The sequence below is a fragment of the Gavialis gangeticus genome, unplaced genomic scaffold (genome assembly GCF_001723915.1).
Source record: "Gavialis gangeticus isolate Ggan-Ray unplaced genomic scaffold, GavGan_comp1, whole genome shotgun sequence".
Taxonomy (NCBI): Eukaryota; Metazoa; Chordata; order Crocodylia; family Gavialidae; genus Gavialis; species Gavialis gangeticus.
In genome coordinates, this window is record NW_017729022.1 from 15,162,106 (window position 1) to 15,183,895 (window position 21,790).

Sequence of the window (21,790 nt, forward strand, 5' to 3'; positions counted from 1 at the left end):
AAAAAAAAAAAAAAAAAAAAAAAAGAGGAGCGAGAAATGAAAAAACTGAACTCTGTTCTTGGTAGATGTAATGCATTTCATTGCACCCTTTCTCTGTAAATATACCAATTAAGTAATTTTCTTAGGTTGATGTGAGAAGCAAAGCGAAACTATTTGGAGTTTTACATAAAACTGGCTATTTATAGTTTGGAATAATTTTCCTGAAAAATTTTAATAAGGCCCTTGAAAAGGCACAAGGGAATGTTTTTCTTTTTCTTGTTATGTTTTTTTCTAATGAGCACATTAGCTGTATCTATTTACATATTAAATAACAAAGTAATGAACAAGAAACAACAAATAGTCATCTGCATAATATGATACTTACTATAATTTGCAACCAGAATTTTTGGAGAGGTCTAGAACTGAGCTACCATGGAAACTTGCCTTTCCATGAGGGTAGCCCTCCAAGCTAAAGTCACCAACAGAACATGGATTTTGTTCTTTGTGTCAATTCAAATCCTTGTTATGCAGTAATATAAATATTCACAATAAAAGGAGCATAATTAATGATGACAGTTATACATGTATTTCAGTTTTATATAGTTATGGTCTATATAATGTTCTTTCTATAGTTAGTTTAACATATGTTTATAATACTTGTAGTGTTCATGTCAAGATTTGTTTCTGTAATGTATGATATAAAAGGAAAGACGTATAAGCTATTTGTAATCATATACAACATCCATTAATATTTTTAAAACAGACATTAGCTAAGTATTTAGCAAAATGAGTGACTAATTTTTAATAGAAATAACTCCTTGAGCTTTTAAAATGTTTCAATCATTGCATATGTTTTGAACTGTTGAACTGTAGGAGTTTTCATTTATACTTATTAAGATTATTTTTATATTTTATAAAGTATATTTATCTCACTAACATTATGCTCATGCCGTTGCTGCCTAGGTGACAGTTCAAGCTTTGAATGTAGAAGAAGCTTTCAGGCAAAGGGGGAAAAAATCTATCTGAAAGTAACTTCCAGGCTGGGGGGGAAATTGTAAGGAGGTTCCCCAGATCAGACTGGATGAATAAACACCCAAAAGTGATACGAGTCATAAGAAAAGGGCTACAAGGAGTGGACGGGAGGGGGCTGGGGAGAGGGGCAGGGAGAGACTGATAAGTTGAGAAAGCTCTACCTTAGAGTCAGGAAGTGTAGGGAGATGTAGAAGTTTCTAAATGTTTAAACGAGTTAGACTTTGCTAAGGGAATTAGATAGTAAAATATTCTTTAGCCATATGAAAAAAAGACAATGTAGGGCTTGGGTAGATATTAAAGGTAATCTAAGTATTCCCAAAAAAACAAATGAATATTTTGCCTCAGTATTCAATTAAGGGGATGATGTTGGGCCACACAGGTAACAGGAATAAAGATATGGAAATGGAAATTACTGTATCCAAAAAGGGAGCAAAGATTTAATGTGTCAAACTAGATAATTTTCACCCCAGGATGCTGAAAGGATTGGCACATGAAATTGCAAGCCCAGTAGCTAGGTTTTTACCACGTCTATCAAATAAGGCCTGGTACTGTGCAACTTGAGAGTGGCAAATGATAATGCCTTTATTTAAAATGGGATGCAAAAGGAAGTGATCTGGATACCTATAGGCCCATGAGTTTTGCCTCAATAGTATGTAAGACTAGAACAAATTTGAATGAAAGACTAATCAAAGACAGGGAGGCAAATGAAAAATGGGATAAAATGTAGGGCATATGAAATGTAGATTCTGTCAGATTGACTTGATAACTCTGAGTGGGGGGGAGATTTTCTATACAAGAAAAATATGGAAGAACTACTTCACTGAAGCATTTATGATGCCATATGGAAAATTTACCAGTGAAGCTGAGAAGACGGGTGTTAATATGAGAATTGCAGGGTTTGTAAGGATTGCCTAAATGATTGGCAAGATAGGGTTGTATTGGAAGGGGAAGCATCAGGTTAAACAGGTTACAACTGGAGATCAGACTTGGACTGATTTTTAGTTTTAATATATTAATGACCTTGGTTCTAAAAGGAGTAATATCCTAAACTAATTTGCTCAAGGAAATAAAGCTGGTAGGAATCATCAATACAGAAGAGGACTAGGACACCATACTAAAAGATGAACTTGAGTACTAGAGTAAAAGAAATGAAATAGAATTCAGTAGTACAGAATGTAAGGCCATACACTAAAGGACTAATGAGAATTTTTGCTGCAAGCTGGGAATGCCTAAATTGGAACTGCCAAGGAAGTGAAATGCTTGAGTATACTAGTCTGTCACTTAATGACTCAGCCACCAACGTATGTGCCTGTAAAGTATTTGTAGAAGGCTTCAGTGACACCTCATCTGGAATAAGTTGTTCAAGAAAGATTTTGTGGAAGAAAGCAGCTAGGATAATCAGCAGAATGGAGAGAGTATCTTGCCTTGTTTTGTATAGTAAAATGAGAACTAAACTAAATGAGGATTGTTCTTTCTAACCTCCACCCCCTCCTTCCAGGGATATATTTAAACACCAGAGAGAGAAGAGCTAATGGACAACTTAAAAGTTTCTAACTATCAGAGTAGTGAAGTTTTTAAGCAGCTTTACAATAGGAGTTGGGAGCAAGAACTAGTTTTACTTCATTTTAAGATGGACCTTGATCAGTTTTATGAAAGTTACTATCTGCTGTAGCAGGAGACTGGGCCTGATGAACCAGCAAGTTCTTTCCAGTGATACTGTCTTGTATCCCAATACTTTCTGAGAAGGGTGAAGGGAGAAGTGCAACAACAAGGACCAATGCCCATATGCACAAATACAAATGCAGTTTTGGGGTCCACACTCCAAGAAGGATGTAGGCAGATTGGAAAGAGCCCAGTGGAGAGTAACAAAATTGATTAGATACCTGGGAAGCAAAACTTACAAGGAAGGGCTGAAAGAACTAGGGTTATTTAGTCTGGAGAAGAGAAGACTTAAGGGGGGATTTGATAACAATCTACAAATACCTGAAGGGTGTTTATAGAGGGGATGTACATGGGATTTTCTCGGTGGCTTAGGGAGACAGGTCTAGGAACAATGGCATCAAGCTGCAGCAGAGGAAATTTAGGCTAGAGATTAGGAAGAACTTTATCTGTGAGGGTGTTCATGCATTGGAGCAGGCTACCTAGAGAAATTATGGAATCCCCATCCTTGGAAACTTTTAAAAGCAGGTTAGACAGACACTTGACTGGGATATTTTAGTTGGATGATCCTGCCTTGAGCAGGGGGCTAGACTACATTACCTTTTTCAGTCCCTTTCAGCACTGCTTTCCTATGATCTTAGGTGGAGATGTTGTATACTAAGGTTTCCTGAGTCACATTTTCATGTTGCACTTGCTATTTGTGATTCCTAGCTTCTGTGAACAGAGAATTCAATGAGAACATGTAGAATGAGTTAACAAGTGTTGCCTCATTTATGCAAGCTGATAACCTTAGGTTTGGAAATGTAGTGACTTACAATACCAAACTAATACATCAAAAATGGATGCTTTTTAGCATTATTTTCCTAATAGTGTTAGTTTGGAAAAAGATGAAAGTGGAACTTTCTCTGCGCTTTGTGTTAAATCAGTACAGCTGATATAGCCCAGAAGTCACCTCTCAAGTAAAAAGCGTGTGTGTATAGAGAGAGGTGTTGTCTTGCGTGGAATTGTATACATGTATGTATGTATGGGCACATGCGTATATAGCATAGCATATAGCTGTGCATAGCTATATGCACAAGTACAGTACTGTACCTGTGGTGGATCTGTTTAGACCAGTGAATTTGTAGTAGGAAAAAGCAAAAATTAGAGCAAAGAAAACCTTTATATTGGCCACTAATAATGAGTCCATTACAAGCATAATACTAATATTTAATAATAAATAGACATATTTATTACATCCATTATTATATCATTAGTAGATGCAATACATACTTTCCACATCAGAGATGGCTTCTGGGACATACCAGCTGTGTTGATTTTATCACAAACCCAGAGAGAGTTCCACTTTTATCCTCTCATTTGTCCTTCTCCAAACTGATACTATTAGAAAAGTAATACTAAAGAGCATCCATTTTTGATGTACTAGTTTGGTACTGTAAATTTCTAGAGGCAGAGAGAGGTGTTGTCTTGCATGTAATTATTTTGTCTTCCTTCAATTCGGAACAAGAGCAAATGTCAAGTAGCTGCTAAAGGAAGCTCATGTGATTATTCCCACTTTGCCCAACTCATGTACAGTTGCCAGAAGTATGGAAGAAGTTTCCCTCCTGATTGCCCAGCAGCCTCCTCCTAAGCAGAAGACATAAGTGGGGGTAAGGGGAAGGTGAAGAGTTTGGTGTAATGTAATATGTTTAACCCCATGCCAGGTGAAGGCTAATAAGGGGGGAAAAAAGAAAGGTGCAAGAAATATGAGGGTTCAGCACTTTGATAATAGTAATTAGTCTTTTTGTAATAGCTCCGTCCACTGTCTTATCGGTTTCTGATTAGTATTTCTGCTAAATTCTACATGTTCCAAGTTTTTATTTGTGGATCCTTGAAAAAATTCTGAATGCAGGTGCAGACATCTTTGAGTTGTAAGTGTAGGTATTCACATATTTTTGATTGGTCATAGTCATCATTCACAGACCCCTTAGATATAGTCTGCAGACTGCTGGGGGTCCTCAGGCTTGAATTATTGTGTTATTGAAAACACCGTTTATATTTTAGTTACGTGCATTTATAACAAGTAACCAGGTTGAATAATGTTTCATTCTGAAATAATAAAGTATAAGTTATGTTTTTTAAATAAATCAATCTTAGAAGTTTCTTGCTAAATAGAAACTTAAATTTTGTAATGTAAATTTGAAGATAAATACTGTTCATTTGTATTTTTGCTGTGCTGTCTATCCAGTTCCATAACTTGTTTTGGTTTAAATCTTTAAAAGTGATTAGTAACTTTGTGTTCCTTTAGTTTCGGGTGTCCAGATTGAGATATTATTAAAGGAGTTTGATCTTCAGGAGGTCCGATGATTCATTCTTTAAAAATTGACATTAAAATCTTTTAAAAACGTCTCTGGTTAAAAATCCAAAACTTATTTTTCAAAAACTATGCTCTCAGTTTCTCATTTAAATGTTGTAGGGCTTTTGCTTTTGATTAAATATTTGAACAAAACAAAACAAACGAACAAAATCTATGCTTTACCTCTCAAGATACAGCACAGATATGACTTGGATTAAAAAAAAAAGAACAGCCATAAGCTGCATTTGCACTTCTCAAATTCTTGGATTGGCTAGGGGCCACAAGTGTTATCCAACCACTCTCATTAATAGTAGTCTCCTGCAGGCTGCCAGTAAGGTGTCCTGCAGCCCAGAATAGCCATAGTGCAAAGCTGCTGTCTGTTCCCATTGTGGTACACACATTATATATGAAGGCCATAGCACAATACTTTGAATTTCCCACAGCAGTCACTCTCTGTAGACTCCTTGTGTGGCATACCAATTCAACATTCTGGCCCTTCATTTTATTAATCTTATTAATCCCTCTTAATACGTATTAGCTTCATCTGTCTTTCAAGGCCTAATCTTGAAGTCACCAATGTAAGCTAAAGGAATAAAAGAGGATTGAGACCTATACAGTTTAATAATAACTATTAGTACTTATATACAGTGAAAGAACCACTCTAAGATATTCATTCCTGTAATGCTTATTTTCTGCCCTTTGTAGTCAAAATACAGTATTTATAGCCTTGGGTCCCAGAGAAATAACTTTCCACTCATTAGCAGCTTAACTGAATTTGCACACACAATTGATTGTGTGCAAGAGCTGACACAGTCACGAACCTGGTGGTAACGCAGCAGAGTTTACACAAATTCCATAATGATAACTTGCTGTCCTGTGGGAAAGAAACTCCGACTTTGGTCATACCTAGAATTCCTGTACCCTGAGAGAAATAACACCTTGCACTCTTCCCATAGCAATTTATAAACCAGACTAGTAGATCTAGAACAGAATTGTAGAATTTAAAATGAGTACATTTAACCATAAAATTTAAACTGAGTTACATCAGTGCTTTTCTCTATAGACTAAAATAATAGGTCACCTTTGTAATATTTACTGTATGGCTAGTTGCTACTGGCAGATGTTAACATAATGGCATGATGGGGGTCTGAGGGATTTTATGCGCCACCTCAAAAGTTGGGCTTCCTGCTATGCAGACATATATGGCAGGATGTGTGATGTTTCAGATGAGCAAAAAATTCCTCAGATCCCTGGACTGCTGGGGCCAAACTGGGACTTGGGGCTGTCCCCTCCCCAGTCCAGGGAATCAGATGGGGTGGGAAGGCAGGAGTTGTGTGTCCTGGGCCCCATGCTGGCTCTGTGCCTCATCCCAGGGTTCAAGACCTGGGGTTATGTCATGCCTGATCATAATGTTCAGTGAAATGTTGGGGTCAAGCACAGGACAGCTTTGGGTCCCAACTGGGGATCAGGTGCAGGGTGTAGAAGTTATGTTCCCAACCTCAGGGCCAAGAGTTAGAATGGGGCACAGGACACCCCCAAATCCCTGGGGTCAAACCTGGGGCTGTCTCCTGCCTGATTCCAAAAATGAGAGAGAGAGTGGCTGTGTCTTGGACCCTGGGGCTGCTGCATGCCTAATCCTGAGATTCAGCTGAGTGTCAGGATCATCAGGTACAGAGCAGCCCCAGATCCCATTTCCCCATTAATCACATCTGCCAGGGACCTTACTCAAGACCAAACAGTGTAACTGCAAACTTCCATGTAAGAAGAAAAGGTAATAGTTTACTTAATTATAAGACAGGACAACAGGCCCAGATCTGGCCCCTGCCAGAATTCTGTATAATTAATCTCTGATAAACAGGATGATCTAATTCTTGCAAACTTTGACCATGGCACACCTCAGATTTTATTGCTACATAAGCCTCCGCCCTTCTCCCACACACAAAGAGGGAGGGAGGTATTATAATTCCTTTTTCCAGAGTTAAAGTTAAGTAATTACAAACCCAAAGGGTTCCAGAATGATGACTCTATGCCCCCCCATCATGATATTTTAAAAGAAATAAATGTGTTGTGTTTGCACTCTAGATTTTGAACCTTTATCCATTCATGTTTTTTAAGTTTTTTTTCTTTGTAACCTTGAAGCTGAAATTCCTTCTGAGAGAAGGGCGGAATAAAGAGAGTGGAGACTTTGTATATAATTGCGTGATTCTGGGAGCTAAGGTTTTATAAAAAATATTGAGTATGATGAAGCTCTCAATAAAATTGTGTGAATTGGAAGCACTAGAAAGAAAAAGAAATTAATAATGACCTGAAAGTATGTAAACTAAACAAGCAGAGGCTAGGTAGAATGGAAGACCCCTGAATGTTTCTTAGGTTCTTGGTAAACAGGTTATTGGGCCATGTGTTTTAAGTACCCAACAGTTTTCTGTATAGACATTTTATGTTCTCCTATGCAATACTTTTAAATACTATACTTAACCTTCAGGTTGTAGAGGTTTGTTGGTTTAGGTCTGGTCTCAGCATATAATCATATGCTTCTAGAAAAAGGTTCATCTTTATTGCCTTGGGTATGCCTATTGAAGTCAGTGAAATTATTCATGGCCCTAATACACAGCTCTTTGAAGTTTTTGTCATGTCTTTTATTTGATTTCAATGGATTTGGAGTCAAGACTCACAGGAGTAAAATTAAGCATGTGCAGAGGTGTTTGCAGGAGCAAGGCCAGAGTTTTGCATCTTCTTTGCTGTCACTATAGGGCAGTGATTCTAAAATCACAGTTATGCAAAATCCTTGTAAGGGTGATGCAAGATGCTCCTCTATACTAACATCATTAGATGTGTAAAATCATTGGATCGTAGAAAATTAGGTTTGGAAAAGACCTAAGGAGGTCATCAAGTTCCACCCCATGCCCGAACTAGGACCATCCCCAACTAGATCATTCCAACCAAGGCTTTGCCTAAGGTCTTAAAAACCTCCAAGAATGGAGATTCCACAACTTCTCTGGGTAATGTGTTCCAGTGTTTTACTGCCCTCCTAGTGAGAGAGCTTTTCCTAATATCTAACCTCAACTTCCCTTGCTGCAACTTGATACTTGCTTCTTGTTCTGTCATCTGCCACCTCTGAGAACAGTCTAGCTCCATCCTCTTTGGAACTACCCTTCAGGTGGTTGAAGGCTGCAATTAAATTCTCCCCTCAGTCTTTTCTTCTTCAGACTAAATACGCCCAGTTCCCTTAGTCTCTCCTCAGAAGTCATGTACCTCAGGCCTCTAACCTTCTCTGGACTCTCTTGAATCTGTCTACATCTTTTCTGTAGTGGGGGTACCCAAAACTGGACACAGTACTCTAAGTATGGCCTCATCAGTGTTGAATGGAGAGAAATAATCACTTCCCTCATTCTGCTGGTACCGTTCCTACTATTGCAGCCTGGTATGCCTAGTCTTTGCAACAAAGGTATTCTCTTGGCTGGTATTCAGCTTCTTGTCCGCTGTAACTCCCAGGTCCTTTTCTGCGGAGCTGCTGCTTAGCCAGTTGGTCCCAGCCTGTAGCGATGATTGTTCCATGCTACATGCAGGAGTTTGCACGTTTGCTTATTGAACCTCATGAAATAATATCTTTAGTCCAATCCTCCAATTTGTTGAGGTCTCTCTGAATCCTGGCCCTACCCTCAGCATATCTAGTACTGTTCCCAGCTTTGTGCCCTCTGCAAACTTGCTGAGGATGCATTTCATCCTGTCTTCCAGTTCATTGGTGAAGATATTTAACAAAATCAGCCCCAGAACTAGCCCCCAGGGTTTGACGTCAGCTGCCAACTAGACACTGAGCCAGTGATTGCTACCGTCTGAGCCCAACAATCCAACCAGTTTTCTATCTGCCTTACAGTCCATTCATCTAACCGATACTTCCTTAGGTTGCTTGCAAGAATGTTGTGAGAAGCCATATCAAAAGCCTTGCTGAAGTCAAGGTGCATCACATCCACTGCTCTCCCCACATCCACAGAACCAGTCAGCTCATCACAGAAGGCAATCAGGTTGGTCAGGCATGACTTACCGTTGGTGAATTCATGCTAATGGTTTCTAATCCACATTTTCTCCTCCAAATGCTTAGAAATAGATTCCTTGAGGAACTGCTCTGTGACTTTTCCAGGGACCGAGGTGAGGCTGACCAGTCTGTAGTTCCCCAGATCCTCCTTCTTCCCTTTATTAAAGATGGGCACTATATTTGCCCTTTCCCAATGGTCCAGGACCTCTTCTGACTGCCGTCAGTTTTCAAAGATGATGGCGAGCAGCTCTTCAGTCACATTGGCCAACTCCCTCAACAACTTCAGGTGCATCTGTCCAGCCCCTGGGCCTGTACACATCCAGCTTTTCTTAACAGTCCCTTATCTGTCCTTTTGCTACTGTTGGCTGGTCACCTCCTCCCCAAACTGTGCTGCCAGGTGCAGTGGTCTGAGAGCTAACTCTGGTTGTAAAGACTGAAGTGAAAAAGGCATTGAGTACTTCACCATTTTCTTCCTCATCTGTCACTACATTGCCTGCCCCATTTAGTAAGTGACCTGCACTTTCCTCAGGAAAACCTCATCAAAACATGCCAACACATCTCCACCATCCCCAAAATAACTACACCCCACAACAGAACCATCACCATCCCTGGCTCTTACATCTGCACCTCCAGTAATGTTATATATTTCATCCAGTGCACTAAATGCCTCGATGAAAAATATGTAGGAGAAACCCAACCAACAATTGCACACCAGACTGAATGCACACCAAAAATCTATCAAAGACAAGAATACCCAACTACCTGTGGGGGCACACTTCTCACAAGACAATTACTCCTCCTATCTTTCAGTTCAAATCCTCAAAGTGAACTTACAAAACGCCTTTTGTAGATGAGCCTCTGAACTTCATAAATCTACGGGATACAAAAAACGGACTCAATATAGACATTGGATTTATGACGCATTACAACCTGCCTGACATCTGATTCATCGGGTACCTGTCAGCCCTGATCTCTTACATTCTTCTTTTCCCCTCACCTTTTCTCCCTTCCCCCTCTACTTTTCTGCCTTTTGTCTTCCTGATTGCCAACCATTTCCTTTTTCTTTAAGAGCCTCTTTTTTACCTTGTACTGTTATCACTGTAGTATTTCCCTTTGGTCTTTTTCCCCCTGCTTTCTTCCTGCTCTCTTCCCTGTTTTATGTTTTGGTTTTTTTAATTTCTACCTATTTATATTTTCACTGACATCCTGTCATACTTTCTGCTTCCCTCATTCCTGTTTTCCTTATTTTCTACTAATTCCTTTTTCACTGACAGCCTCTTTCTACCTGGTATCCTATCACTGCTGTCTCCCTTTGGCCCTTTTCCCCCCTGCCTGCTTTCCCCCTCCCTTACCTGTTTTACCTTTTGCTTTCTAATTTCTAACTATTTACATTTTTACTCGCATCCTGTTACACTTTTAGCTTCTCATTCCTTGGAGTCTCAGATAACAGAGACTCCCTGTGCCTGGAGAAGGGTGACTGTACCCAAAACCTTGCCTAAAACTTTTTTCCCCAGCTACTCAGTTGTTCTAATAAGAGATACCACTCAAAGAACCTTACCTGCCTGTGTCCTTAGACCAACATGGCTACAACCAAAAGCCCTGCACTTTCCTCTGAATCCTAGGCCTACCCTCCAGCATATCTACCACTTCCCCCAGCTTGATGTTATGTGCAGACTTGCTGAGGGTGCACTCTACGCCATCTTCCAGGTCATTGATGAAGACATTGAACAAAAACAGCCCTAGGACCAACCCCTGAGGCACTCCATTCCACACTCTCCCTTTATGACACTATCTCCACTCTTTTTCTGTTATGTGATCTCACACAGTATCAATAACTTGCATGTAGAATTTGAACAATTCAGCTCTTACATTTTAAAAACACACAGATGCTGGTTGTATTGGTAACTTTAAAAAGAACACTGTAAAATTATTAAAAGGTGTAAAGTAAGCAGGGGAATTGAGTCATTATTGATTCCAAGATGAACGTGAGTCATCAATGCGACGAAGCGATTAGTAAAGCTAACCAGGACTCATAGTAGAGATGATATCTTTTATTAGACCAATAAGATTTTTGCTAAAAAATTTCTTAAATCAGGCACAAACACCCTTCATCAGGCATTAGAGAAAAGATTGTAAAAGTTCTCCTGGGTTGAAATGAAATTTCATATTTCATAGGATTTCACAGAGAAGTCAATAGATTCACATCATCACAGGAGGTGAGAGGTTCCTGTGAGGCTTCATACCAGCTGTGAACTGACTGCCCAGAGGAGTTTTCCATCTATTGACGATCTACTGCAAGTCCTGATTGCTTTTTTCTCTAGACCAATACACCTACAAACTTGATACCTGATACACTAAAGCTAACTGCACTTTATCATGTATTAACGGGTGCATGGCAAACAGGTCCAGGGAGGTGATATTTCCCCTCTATGTGACATTGGTCAGGTTGCAGTTGGAGTACTGCATCCAGTTTTGGGTGCCACACTTCAAGAGGGATGTGGACAACCTCAAGAGAGTTTAGAGGAGGGCCACTCGTATGGTTAGGGGCCTGCAGGCAAAGCCCTATGAGGAGAGATTCTAGATCTCTTCAGCCTCTGCAAGAGAAGGCTGAGAGGTGATCTTGTGGCTGCTTACAATTCATCAGGGTGGGGCAGCAAGGAATTAGGAGATGTTCTGTTTACCAGGGCACCCCTTGGAGTAATTGGGAACAATGGTCACAAATCGACGGAGAGTAGATTTAGGTTAGACATCAGGAAGAACTTCTTTACTGTAAGGGTTGCCAGAATCTGGAATCGGCTTCCATGGGAGGTGGTGATCTCCCCTACCTTGCGGTTCTTTTAAGAGGAGGCTAGACATGCAGCTGGCTGGGGTTGTCTGACCCCAGTGCTCTTTCTTGCCTGGGCAGGGGGTCGGACTCAATTATCTGCTGAGGTCCCTTCTGACCCAAACATCTCTGAATCTCTGAATAGAAAATGATGCCTGTCCTTTCTGATTTTCTTCCTTATGACCAATGCATTCAATGATCTGACACCCAGCAGCGAATTTATAATAGTTAAATGCTGTGGAATGGGAGTGATTGGTGCAATGAACTTTAGATTGTGGCAGATTTTAAAGAAGAATAAAGTATCTTCTTTGGTAAAATACAATAGATTATTTAAGCAAATATGTAATTTTTTGGATTTACCAAAACATGAGTTTTGGTAAATATTAGGTTTTATGCATGATCCATCACTAACAAAGAGTGATTGCCGTATGTAAACTATAAATTCTGCTTGATTGAAAATTTTTGATAAAAGGATTGAAACGGGAAGAAGCAAATGGAATCAGAAAGAAGGAAAATGAACTGGAAGAGCAAAACTAAGGATTTAGGACAGTCTAGGGGGCAGGGAAATTCCTGGATTAGGTTATCACGCAAAAAGAAAACCTAGTTGTTCATAATTTTTAGGAATATTTTTTTAACAGACATTAAATTATAAAATAAGTAACATGAGTGGGTTTTTTTATTTCAAAAGATCGTAAAGGAAGCAATATTGAAATATAATTATAAGTCCTACAAATCAGAAAATGTAAAGTGATATCACAGTTAAGATTTCTGCTGGGTCCTTAGTTTAGTTGATGGAATCTGGTTAATCAAGAGACTACTACACCAGTGAGTCATATAATTATGCTTACTATTTTATATAATGCTTTACATGTTGAAATATTGTACAGATATTAATCATAGTTATTTGCAATGCAGTGCCTAATCACAGCCTTTATTGACTCTTAATTTCCTTCCTTTTATTGGATTAACTAAAATCTTTAACAATTTATTTCTGTTATGAAAATTTATATTTTACTTGATTTTTAAATTCATGCTTTCTTCAGTGAGTTCTATGAAGAACTTAAGCACGTGCCTAATTGGAAACTTTGGTTTTCCTATTGAAGTCAATCAGAATACTTTTTGTGTTAAAAGTTTAGGCACATGCTTCATTACTTTAGCTGCATATACATGTTCAAATGATCTGGAAGAATTCTCCCAGGTTTGTTCTCCTGGTTTAAAAAAAAAAAAAAAAAAAAAAAAAAAAAAAAAAAAAAAAAAGTACCTGGGAGACACCTGAACAGACATTTATATGCTGAGCTGTTGAAGGGCAGAGAGTTTACAGTGCTGATGCTGCATAGCCAGAGGGCCCTTGTGCACACCTCTCAGAATGCTTTGCAGACTCTCTCAGTCTGCCTGGTAACAGTTGGCAGCAGTACACAGAACAGTCCTGACTGGCTGAACCAGACTGCCTTGCAGTCTCACTGCAGCACAAAGTGGGGATTGTGAAAGGGGGTTTGTTCTGCTCCCTGCTTGGCTAGGGCAAAGCAGTCCAAGCTGAGCAACGTGCTCTTTCCTGGGCAGGAGGGTGGTAGACAGGAGCAAAGCACCCTGGGCTACTGTGGCTTCTCTCAGAAGAGAACACTTACAGATATTTGCTCTCCTAGGGGAAGCTCTCAGGAGTGATTAACTCTGGTTGTTCCCAAGTTATTTTTCTCCTGGAGTAGCCATTTTTGCTCTGAGAAAAAAATACTGAACATCTGCAACACATGGTTTCTCCTGGGACAGCAGCAATTCTCTCAGAAGAAACTAGATGTCTGTATGTGGCCTTTGATCATACAAGATTCAAGTGCCCTCAGCCCCTGTTTACAATAGTGGGACTTAAGAACCACAGCATTTTTCAAAATTGAACCCTTTGCTCAGAGGAAAAAAATTCTTATATCAATAAACTAACAGTTAAAGATACAAAATGATTTCCTTATTTCCAAGAAATTGTAATGTAAGGCTTAATTTTTGCTAATGCTGATGTACATAACTTCATGCTTCTGAATTGTTCCACTGAGGTCATTGGGTCTTGGATGTAAAGATTACCCGTTGTGACTTGTTTGAGTTTTGAGCATATATGTTTGAAATTATATATTAGATCAGTGTTTCTTAACCTTTTTGGACTGAAAGCACCTCTCCATAACTCCTGTGAGTTGAGTGGCACCCAGGTTCAGAAACTAATTTATATATTACAAGGTTTACCTCCTTTCAGAGGGGTTGGGCAGTGGGGGAGGGGAATTAGCCAGGGAGAAACAAACCTGAACCTATACTTCTCTTCTTATCTCCTCACACCTTTCAGATAAACTCACTGTACCCGTGGGTGCCTTGGCACCCTGCTTGAGGATGACTGTGTTATAGTAAGGTCTGAAAATGAATAGTTTTTCACTGTAAATTAATGAAGATAAAACATTTTACCCTGCTACCACCACTTTTATCAATGCAGTCCAGTCTGTGTATGGCTTTTGTTCTCAAACCATTCTGGTGTATAGTGTTATCACATAAATAACACATTCAGTGTTGCTGTATGGAAGATTCTGAAGCAGTTGCCTTTAAGAGTTAGAACTTCTAACCGTGTTGTGGTATTTAGTGTCTTATTCCATTTTATTTATGAACCACTATTTGAACCTCTCAGTTATGCTTGTATATTGTCCCTTACTTTAGATATTATGATCTAGTGATCCTCTCTGGCCTTTAAATTCTTTGAATATTTTGTCAGCTATGAAGGATATTATTGATTAAATGTTTGTAGTAATGTTTAACTGGTCAACTGCACAGTTATTTCTGGTAATAAAATCAACAATGGATGTTCAGAAAAAGAAAATGTGTTTTTTCACAAAATGGCTAGATATAAATTTTTAGCCAAGGAGTGTTCCTGAAAATGTGAACATATTCAAATTATAGTTCCTCTTATTGCCTTTTGTCACATGTATGTGTTTATACAAAATTGTATTTACTCAAATACAAAACAAGGTTTTTTCCCTGATCAACCTTGGGGGGAAAAGCCCCTCATTTTACATTAATACACAAGGAAATCTCACTAAGTACGTTGTCTGTCTTTAAATTGCTGCCAATTTAAACCAGAATGTATTCAGTAACAGAAATCAACTATGAAGTTGATTTAAATGCAGCCAACACTGAGCATGACTATAGAGCACATGGTTTATACTGGGCAAACATGCTGATGGGAACCTACCACAAGGATAGGTTAGCGCAGCCCATCTGGGTAAGATGCATGGTAGCACCCAGTGTGCTCACTTCCCCTCAGCACCAACCCTTTTTCAAGTCATGGTGAGCCACTACATTGAATACTTTTTAACTTCTGCTTCACTCCTGCAGCTGAGTTGTGCTTTTCTTTCCCATTTGTAGATTACTATGGGCATGTTTATTTCAAAGCTAGTGTTTTCAAATTTGCTCCTCGCTTCCTGGTCGTCAGGGAAAGCAGGGTCTGACAGTAAGCGGGGGAGGGAAGTAGCTGGGGAGAGGCAGAAGGCAACAGGGCTACCTGACCCTCCCTAGACTTGTTTTTCCCTGCTATAGCAGTGGTAGAAGGAGAAATTCAAGGCAAACCTCTAATAATTAGAGTTTATGCCTGGAAAATTATAACAAATTTATAAATTTTCCATGTATAGAAACTAATTATTGAGGTGGGGTGGTCTTATATTCAAGTAAATGTGGTAGCTTGCGTTTATACCACAGTTTAATTAACTTTTTTTTTCCAGAAAATGTCTGTTTTTGTAATTGCTGTTTCCTTCAGTAATTCAGTTCTTGGGGGTTAAAGGTGTTTGTCAAACCACAAATATTAAAAATCCATGCTTTTTTATTTCAGGTATTTGGAAAAGTATGAGAAAGTACATCATTTTGGGGAGGATGATGATGAGGTACAACCAGGCAATCCAAAGCCACAACTTCCTATTGGTGCAATTCCATCTTCCTACAATTACCAGCAACACAGTGTGTCAGGTAAAATTTTTGAGGGGGGGAAAATAGTATTTATAGTTTTTGTTGTGTAAGATGGGACAGGCTACTCAGTAGTTTCTAGATGTATTTATAGGTTTATTAAGAATAGCAGCTTCTTGAGTAAGTCAGATCATTATCTAGTGCAAACTAAATCATTTCCACTGTCAAGCAAAATAAAACAAACATAAATCTATAAGTAATTGCACACACCTGTGCTCCAACAAGTATGGGTAAATTGTTACCTGCCTTCAAACAGACTTCCTTGAACATCCACAATTTAAAGATCTGTTCTGCCAAGGTAAAGAATTAGTTTAGGAGTTTTTCCTTGATGAATTTCTTCGTAAAATTTCTAATTGTTTAATTCTGAAGTCAGCTGATATCAGCTCTTAGGTCAGAACGTGAGAAACCCAGAAGTCAACAGGGCATCCAGAATCTACCACATGGGGATTTGCAGATGAAAATGCAAATCTGGATTAGAATCCAGAAACCAATTAGAAGTGGATGTCATCTCTGCAGTTTAAGCATAATATATTTTTTATAAAAATCTGAGTACTTAGAAAACTGCTTTCAACTTGAAAACCACTTCGAACCTTCAGTTTTAAGGTAAAGCATAATGTAGTTTTCAGCTCTGAAATGAAAAAAGGGACAAATATGTAGCTGGCCTTATTCGCATCCAAAGAAGGAAGACCCTGATATTCTTGCTGAAAGCAGATAGAAAAAGAAAAAACCCTGAGACAAATTAAATTTTGGGAAATATGCTCAAGTTCTATAACCCATGTGCTAAATACAGTTATCAGTTGTTTACTTATTCTGTTAATATGAGTACTTGTTTTATTGGCTCAGTTTTAGAAACATTGTTTTCACTTTTTTTTTTTTGTTAGATTACCTTCGTCAAAGTTACGGGCTGTCTATGGACTTTAATTCGCCAAATGACTATAATAAATTGGTGCTTTCACTGTTATCTGGACTCCCAAATGAAGTGGACTTTGCTATTAATGTGTGTACTCTTCTGTCAAATGAAAGCAAACATGTCATGCAGCTTGAAAAAGACCCTAAGATCATCACTTTGCTGCTTGCTAATGCTGGGGTGTTTGACGACAGTAAGTATATAACATTTTCACAAGCCAAGCAAGAGGATTCAGATACATACATAGTTTTAAATAACCATCAGTTTTCATGTTCGGTAAAATTTTGTTTTTGACTGAATTGTAATAAAGTTGATGCTTAGTTTTCTTTTTTAATTATTCCATGGTAACTTGTGCTTTGTAAGTGTTACATAACTTTTTTAGTTCCGGTAACTTAAAATATATTTATTCTACCGAAAGTTAATATCATGGAACACTAATTTTAGTAAAACATAAATTAGATTTTTGGTGGTATGTTTAAATTATTTAAGTAGTAGTTATAATATTTTTAGCATTAAATTTATGTTGAGATCCTAATGTTAAGATTTGTGTGTTTTCTGGTGAAAACCTAGGATCCTGATTATTTTTTAAAGATACGTGTTTAGTATAACTTACAAAATACAGCATCTCATAAAAATGACACCAAATTGGAATTCTGATAGAAAGAGGTTTTTCTCAGTTCCTTAATAGAAGATCTAGAAATAAAAACTCTAAATCATCCAAATGCTCAATCTTGGTTTAAGAAATACTTAGTTGAGATGCTTGCATTTTACTATTTAAAGAAAATTGTAAATATTTCCACAAAAATATTTCAATATCAAGATCTATGTTGTGTAACAAGCATGTGGCCTCCTGGCCAACCTAGATTTTGTTTACTGGAGGTTTTTTGGTCAGGAAAAGGTATAGCTAAAATATTGTAAAATCACCTAAGTGTCAATAGGTAGAACTTAACAACTCCTGTATGAAACTTTTCTGTCAAGAACTAGTAACTTCAAAGGTAAAGCTGTTTAAGCAAATTATGAAATATGCATTTTTTAACTAACGGGTATTTGGAAGTCTCTTAGTAATCGGTATTTGTGAGTGCCTATGTACAGACTCACAAAATGATGTGTTAGAGTCACTGTCTTTGTGAGATATTATACTATCAACTTTTTAAATTAAAATAAGTTTTTACTTAATCATTTTTAATATGTAATATGTCATTTTTGTAATCTGATGTTAATTCTGGTCTAATTTCTCTCCGTTAGATTTTTCAGATTATGTATGTGTGTTTTCTTAGTAGGATGTTGTTCTACAAGATTAAACTATTCCTCACACGTACCCAGACCAAAATATTGTCTGACTCTGGGCCAGTCGCAAGGACTCCCAGGTACAAGAAATGATTCAAGAGAGGCTGAATTTAAATCTGATATCCTAGTTAGTGCTTCCAAGAGGCCCATCCTTAGTTTCTGAATTTAAATTGTTGTTGTGCTGAGTCAGGATAATTGTTTCTTCAAAATCACTTTTATAGGGGAAAAAAACCTATAAATGGTGCTTCAGCAGTTTTTGGATGTTCTTTTGTTTTGTGACTTCTTGGACACTGAAAGATTGGAGAGCTCTTTCTCCTGTTTGCCTTTTTAAGTCAAAACTATGATTTTTGTATGGTTGTTTCATAACTGGCCTACTAGTGATACCATGCTAACAGTCTTCCTCAACTGAAAAGCACTGAAACGAGGACTAAAAGTACGAGGATAGTACTTTTTCTATAAAGGAGAGGCAAATTTATAGTGTTTTTTTCTATTGTTGGGGGAATTATTTTTTACATCCAGCAATGAAGGTCTCAGCAAAATATAAGACTGATGTGCCATGTTTCACCAATAATACCCTGTAGCAGGGCACTAAGGTGCCTGCTACTCTTCTGAGCAATGAGGAAGGAGCCCAGGTGCTGGTTGCTAGGGCAACCGGAAGGAGCCAGTGACTCATACCTGTCAGCGGTCAGCTGACCGGAAGGGGCATGGCCTGGCTCCCATGTAAACCCCAGAACTGAGTTCAGGGAGGCAGTTCCCCAATCTTGGGCCATACCTACAGTCTGGCCTCTCCTCTTAGCTCAGTCTGGCAGAGCTTCTTCCCCTCTGGTTGCCAGCAGGGAACTGCCTCCCTGTACTCAGTCCTGGGGTTTAAGTGGGAGCCAGGCCCTGCCCCTTCTTGTCATCTGACTGCTGACAGGTATGAGTCACTGGCTCCCTCCGGTTGCCCTAGCAACCAGCACCTGGGCTCCTTCCTCATTGCTCCCCAGAGTAGCAGGCACCTCAGTGCCCTGCTACATACCTCATTGCTGACTTTCTGGATGTGCTGCACTTAGTTGTTGCCAAATACATTTGGGTTCCCCGGGCCTTGGTCCTAAGCACCTGAAAATGGGACATAATCTTCATTCAAGAATATAACTCGTTATTTATCCAGTTTTGCAATCTGTCACTCTGACAGAGATGGAAAGTTTTGGCATTTAAAAAAAATTATTTTAAGCTTACTTATCTCTGGTTTTTTATATTGTGAATTTATAAAGCAGAGATGATGTTTTCCTATCAGTTTTTATGGCACCTAAAAGAAAGGAACTGCAGGCCTAGTTGTTTTAATCGTGAGCACTCTATACAGCAGTAAATCTTTTGGTAATTAAGCAAGGAAATCTAACTGTGGATTTAGGTTAAATTTGCATAGCATCATTATTTTAATTTTGTGAAAACAATTTTAGGTGTAAATTAAGATTGCTCATGGCTTATCTAAAGTTAGTATGGGATTCAAGAAAGTTCAAATTTGGCATACCTATAATGCAAAGTTTGCTGCTGCTGCTTATTATGATTATTATTTGCTTTTTGTGATGCATGGTATTTTTGCTTAATTTTGTTACCATTTTATGTTTGTTTCATTTTATATTTTTTAGAAAAGAATTATATTACATGTGGTAGGACAGCCTTCCCCTCCTTTTCAGAAGTACTCTCTCAGTATTTTGAAATTAGTGATTCATTTTTAACTTAAAACTCTACAATGAATTTTGGAAACACACTAATATAAAACCTTCTTCCCATTGGCAAGTAAAATCCTGCTAAATAACTTGTTTACATCCTCAAAATATTTACGCCTTGCTACTGAAGCTGTAGAAGTTGCGGTCTTGGATTCTTTGGGCATGTCTACACGTGTATATTAATATGATGCAATGAACTCTGGTGCTTACCGCACCAGAGTTCATTGCTCCCTGGGCATGCATGTAAATGTGCACCCGGAATTGTAGCATGTTGAGCCCTGGTAGCAGTTGTGGCTGGCAAGAGACCCAGAGGGTCAGCCTGTCAACCTGGGGCTGCTTACCCCGGGTCAGTGTGCTGCCAACAGGCTGGTTAGGGCATGGCCAGCAGCCAGCCCCCGCAGTGAAGCACCCTTGTGTCCCAGCCAGCAGGGGCAGCATTTACATATGCACTGCTGCAGTTTTTTACTTTGCAGTGGGGATAATATTTGTTTTTACAAATACTGTCTTGCTGCAAAGTAAATTAGTTTACTCTCCAGCCTTATAGGCCGCACACGTAGATGCATAGCGGTTACTGCGCAGCTAATTCATCTACTATGCAGTAAATGTCTCGTGTAGACATGCCCTTTAAGGCCACGTTCAGATAAGTGTGGATGTTTGGTTCCCTGGGAACAACTAGCAGCAGCGCACCTTGTGCCGCTGCTACTTATCTCTGGGGAACGCCCATGCCACATGCACTTTGGCGCATGGCAGGTTACCCTGGGTAGGGTAGGGGAGGCTGGAGCCAGAACTGGGCTGACCCCAGCAGCCTTACCTGGGGTCCAGGGGCTTTCTGCAGCAGTAGTGATTCTGTCACACAGAGCCTGGCTGGCAGCTGGATCATGGCTCTGGCTGGCCTGTCTCTGCTATTGAGCAGTACACGCTGTCCTTGTGTGCGCTGCTCGCTTTTTTTTTTCCTTTTTTTTCCCATGGGTTTTGTTTTGTTTTGCTTTGTTTTGTTTTGTTTTTTTGTTTTTTTTGTTTTTTTGACCCCTGGATATTGACGTCTGGTTGTATAGTATGTAACACTGGAGACATGTTTGCAGTGTCACTTCCTGCATGGCTATGCTCATCTGGACATGGCCTAAGATGCCAAGTGTTGCTTTATTTTGTAACATTTTTCACACATCAAAAATTAGGAAGAAGGTTCTATTTTAATATTACTTCATATGATGCTAATTAATTATATATTTCCAGAATGCTAAATAGTTCTTTTCGTGTTAGTTAGAATCTGGTGAACTGTATGCAGTCTTTGCTGCTTTCAAGAAGCAATAGACTAGAAAGACTGTAGCATTGGTTTTACCAGAGGAGCCAAGATTTACCAAAAAGATTCTGGTAAAATGCGCGCATTTCTTTTAAGTAGCAGTGATGTCCAGACATTTTTTTTTGTTGTTGTTAAATTCCACTACAGGTTTTTTTCCTTAATTTATAGTTCCAGTCTAAACTAGGAATACTTTTTACTTTATTCTGTGCATAAGACTTAAAACTAAACAGTCACTTCATACTATTGAAAAAAACTCCAGAAAAGTATTTCATGGCTATTCAAGGCTTTTCAAATATTTACCTCAAAATAGGCTGTAATACTTCTAATTAGTGGGTTGAATATACAGAAATTGAAATTAGGGTGGCTTGCTACAATTTACTGTACAGGTACACTAGGCAAAAATAAACATTGTGAGTGGTCTGTAATATTATTGGATTTTATTTGGATTATGGATTACTAGAAAATCAAATGGAAAAGTGTACTTTTTTTTTTTTTTTTTTACTGAATGTTACTTTTTATGCTTAAAGCTTTAGGATCATTTTCTGCTGTATTTGGAGAAGAATGGAAAGAGAAAACTGATAGAGATTTTGTTAAGGTAATTTTAAAAATATTAAACTACTTTTAACTGTACCACGGGTGGAAAATTCTAAATCTCATAATGTACCAAAATGGTTTTAATTAAAAGGTTACTTTGAACTATGCTCAAGCTTTATACCTTTTCGGGAAATATGGTTGGCTGCGAAATCA

At 38.6% G+C, this 21,790-nt stretch overlaps 1 protein-coding gene across 1 annotated transcript in view; it reads left to right on the top strand.

Moving 5' to 3' along the window:
* Positions 1–21,790, top strand: part of ARID2 (AT-rich interaction domain 2) — a 204,165-nt gene that overhangs the window by 67,737 nt on the left and 114,638 nt on the right. Inside the window, exons 3-6 of the mRNA XM_019515774.1 lie at positions 15,710–15,843; positions 16,722–16,940; positions 18,025–18,114; positions 21,571–21,638. Coding sequence (XP_019371319.1) covers positions 15,710–15,843; positions 16,722–16,940; positions 18,025–18,114; positions 21,571–21,638 — 511 coding nt within the window. The remainder of the gene's footprint in view (positions 1–15,709; positions 15,844–16,721; positions 16,941–18,024; positions 18,115–21,570; positions 21,639–21,790) is intronic.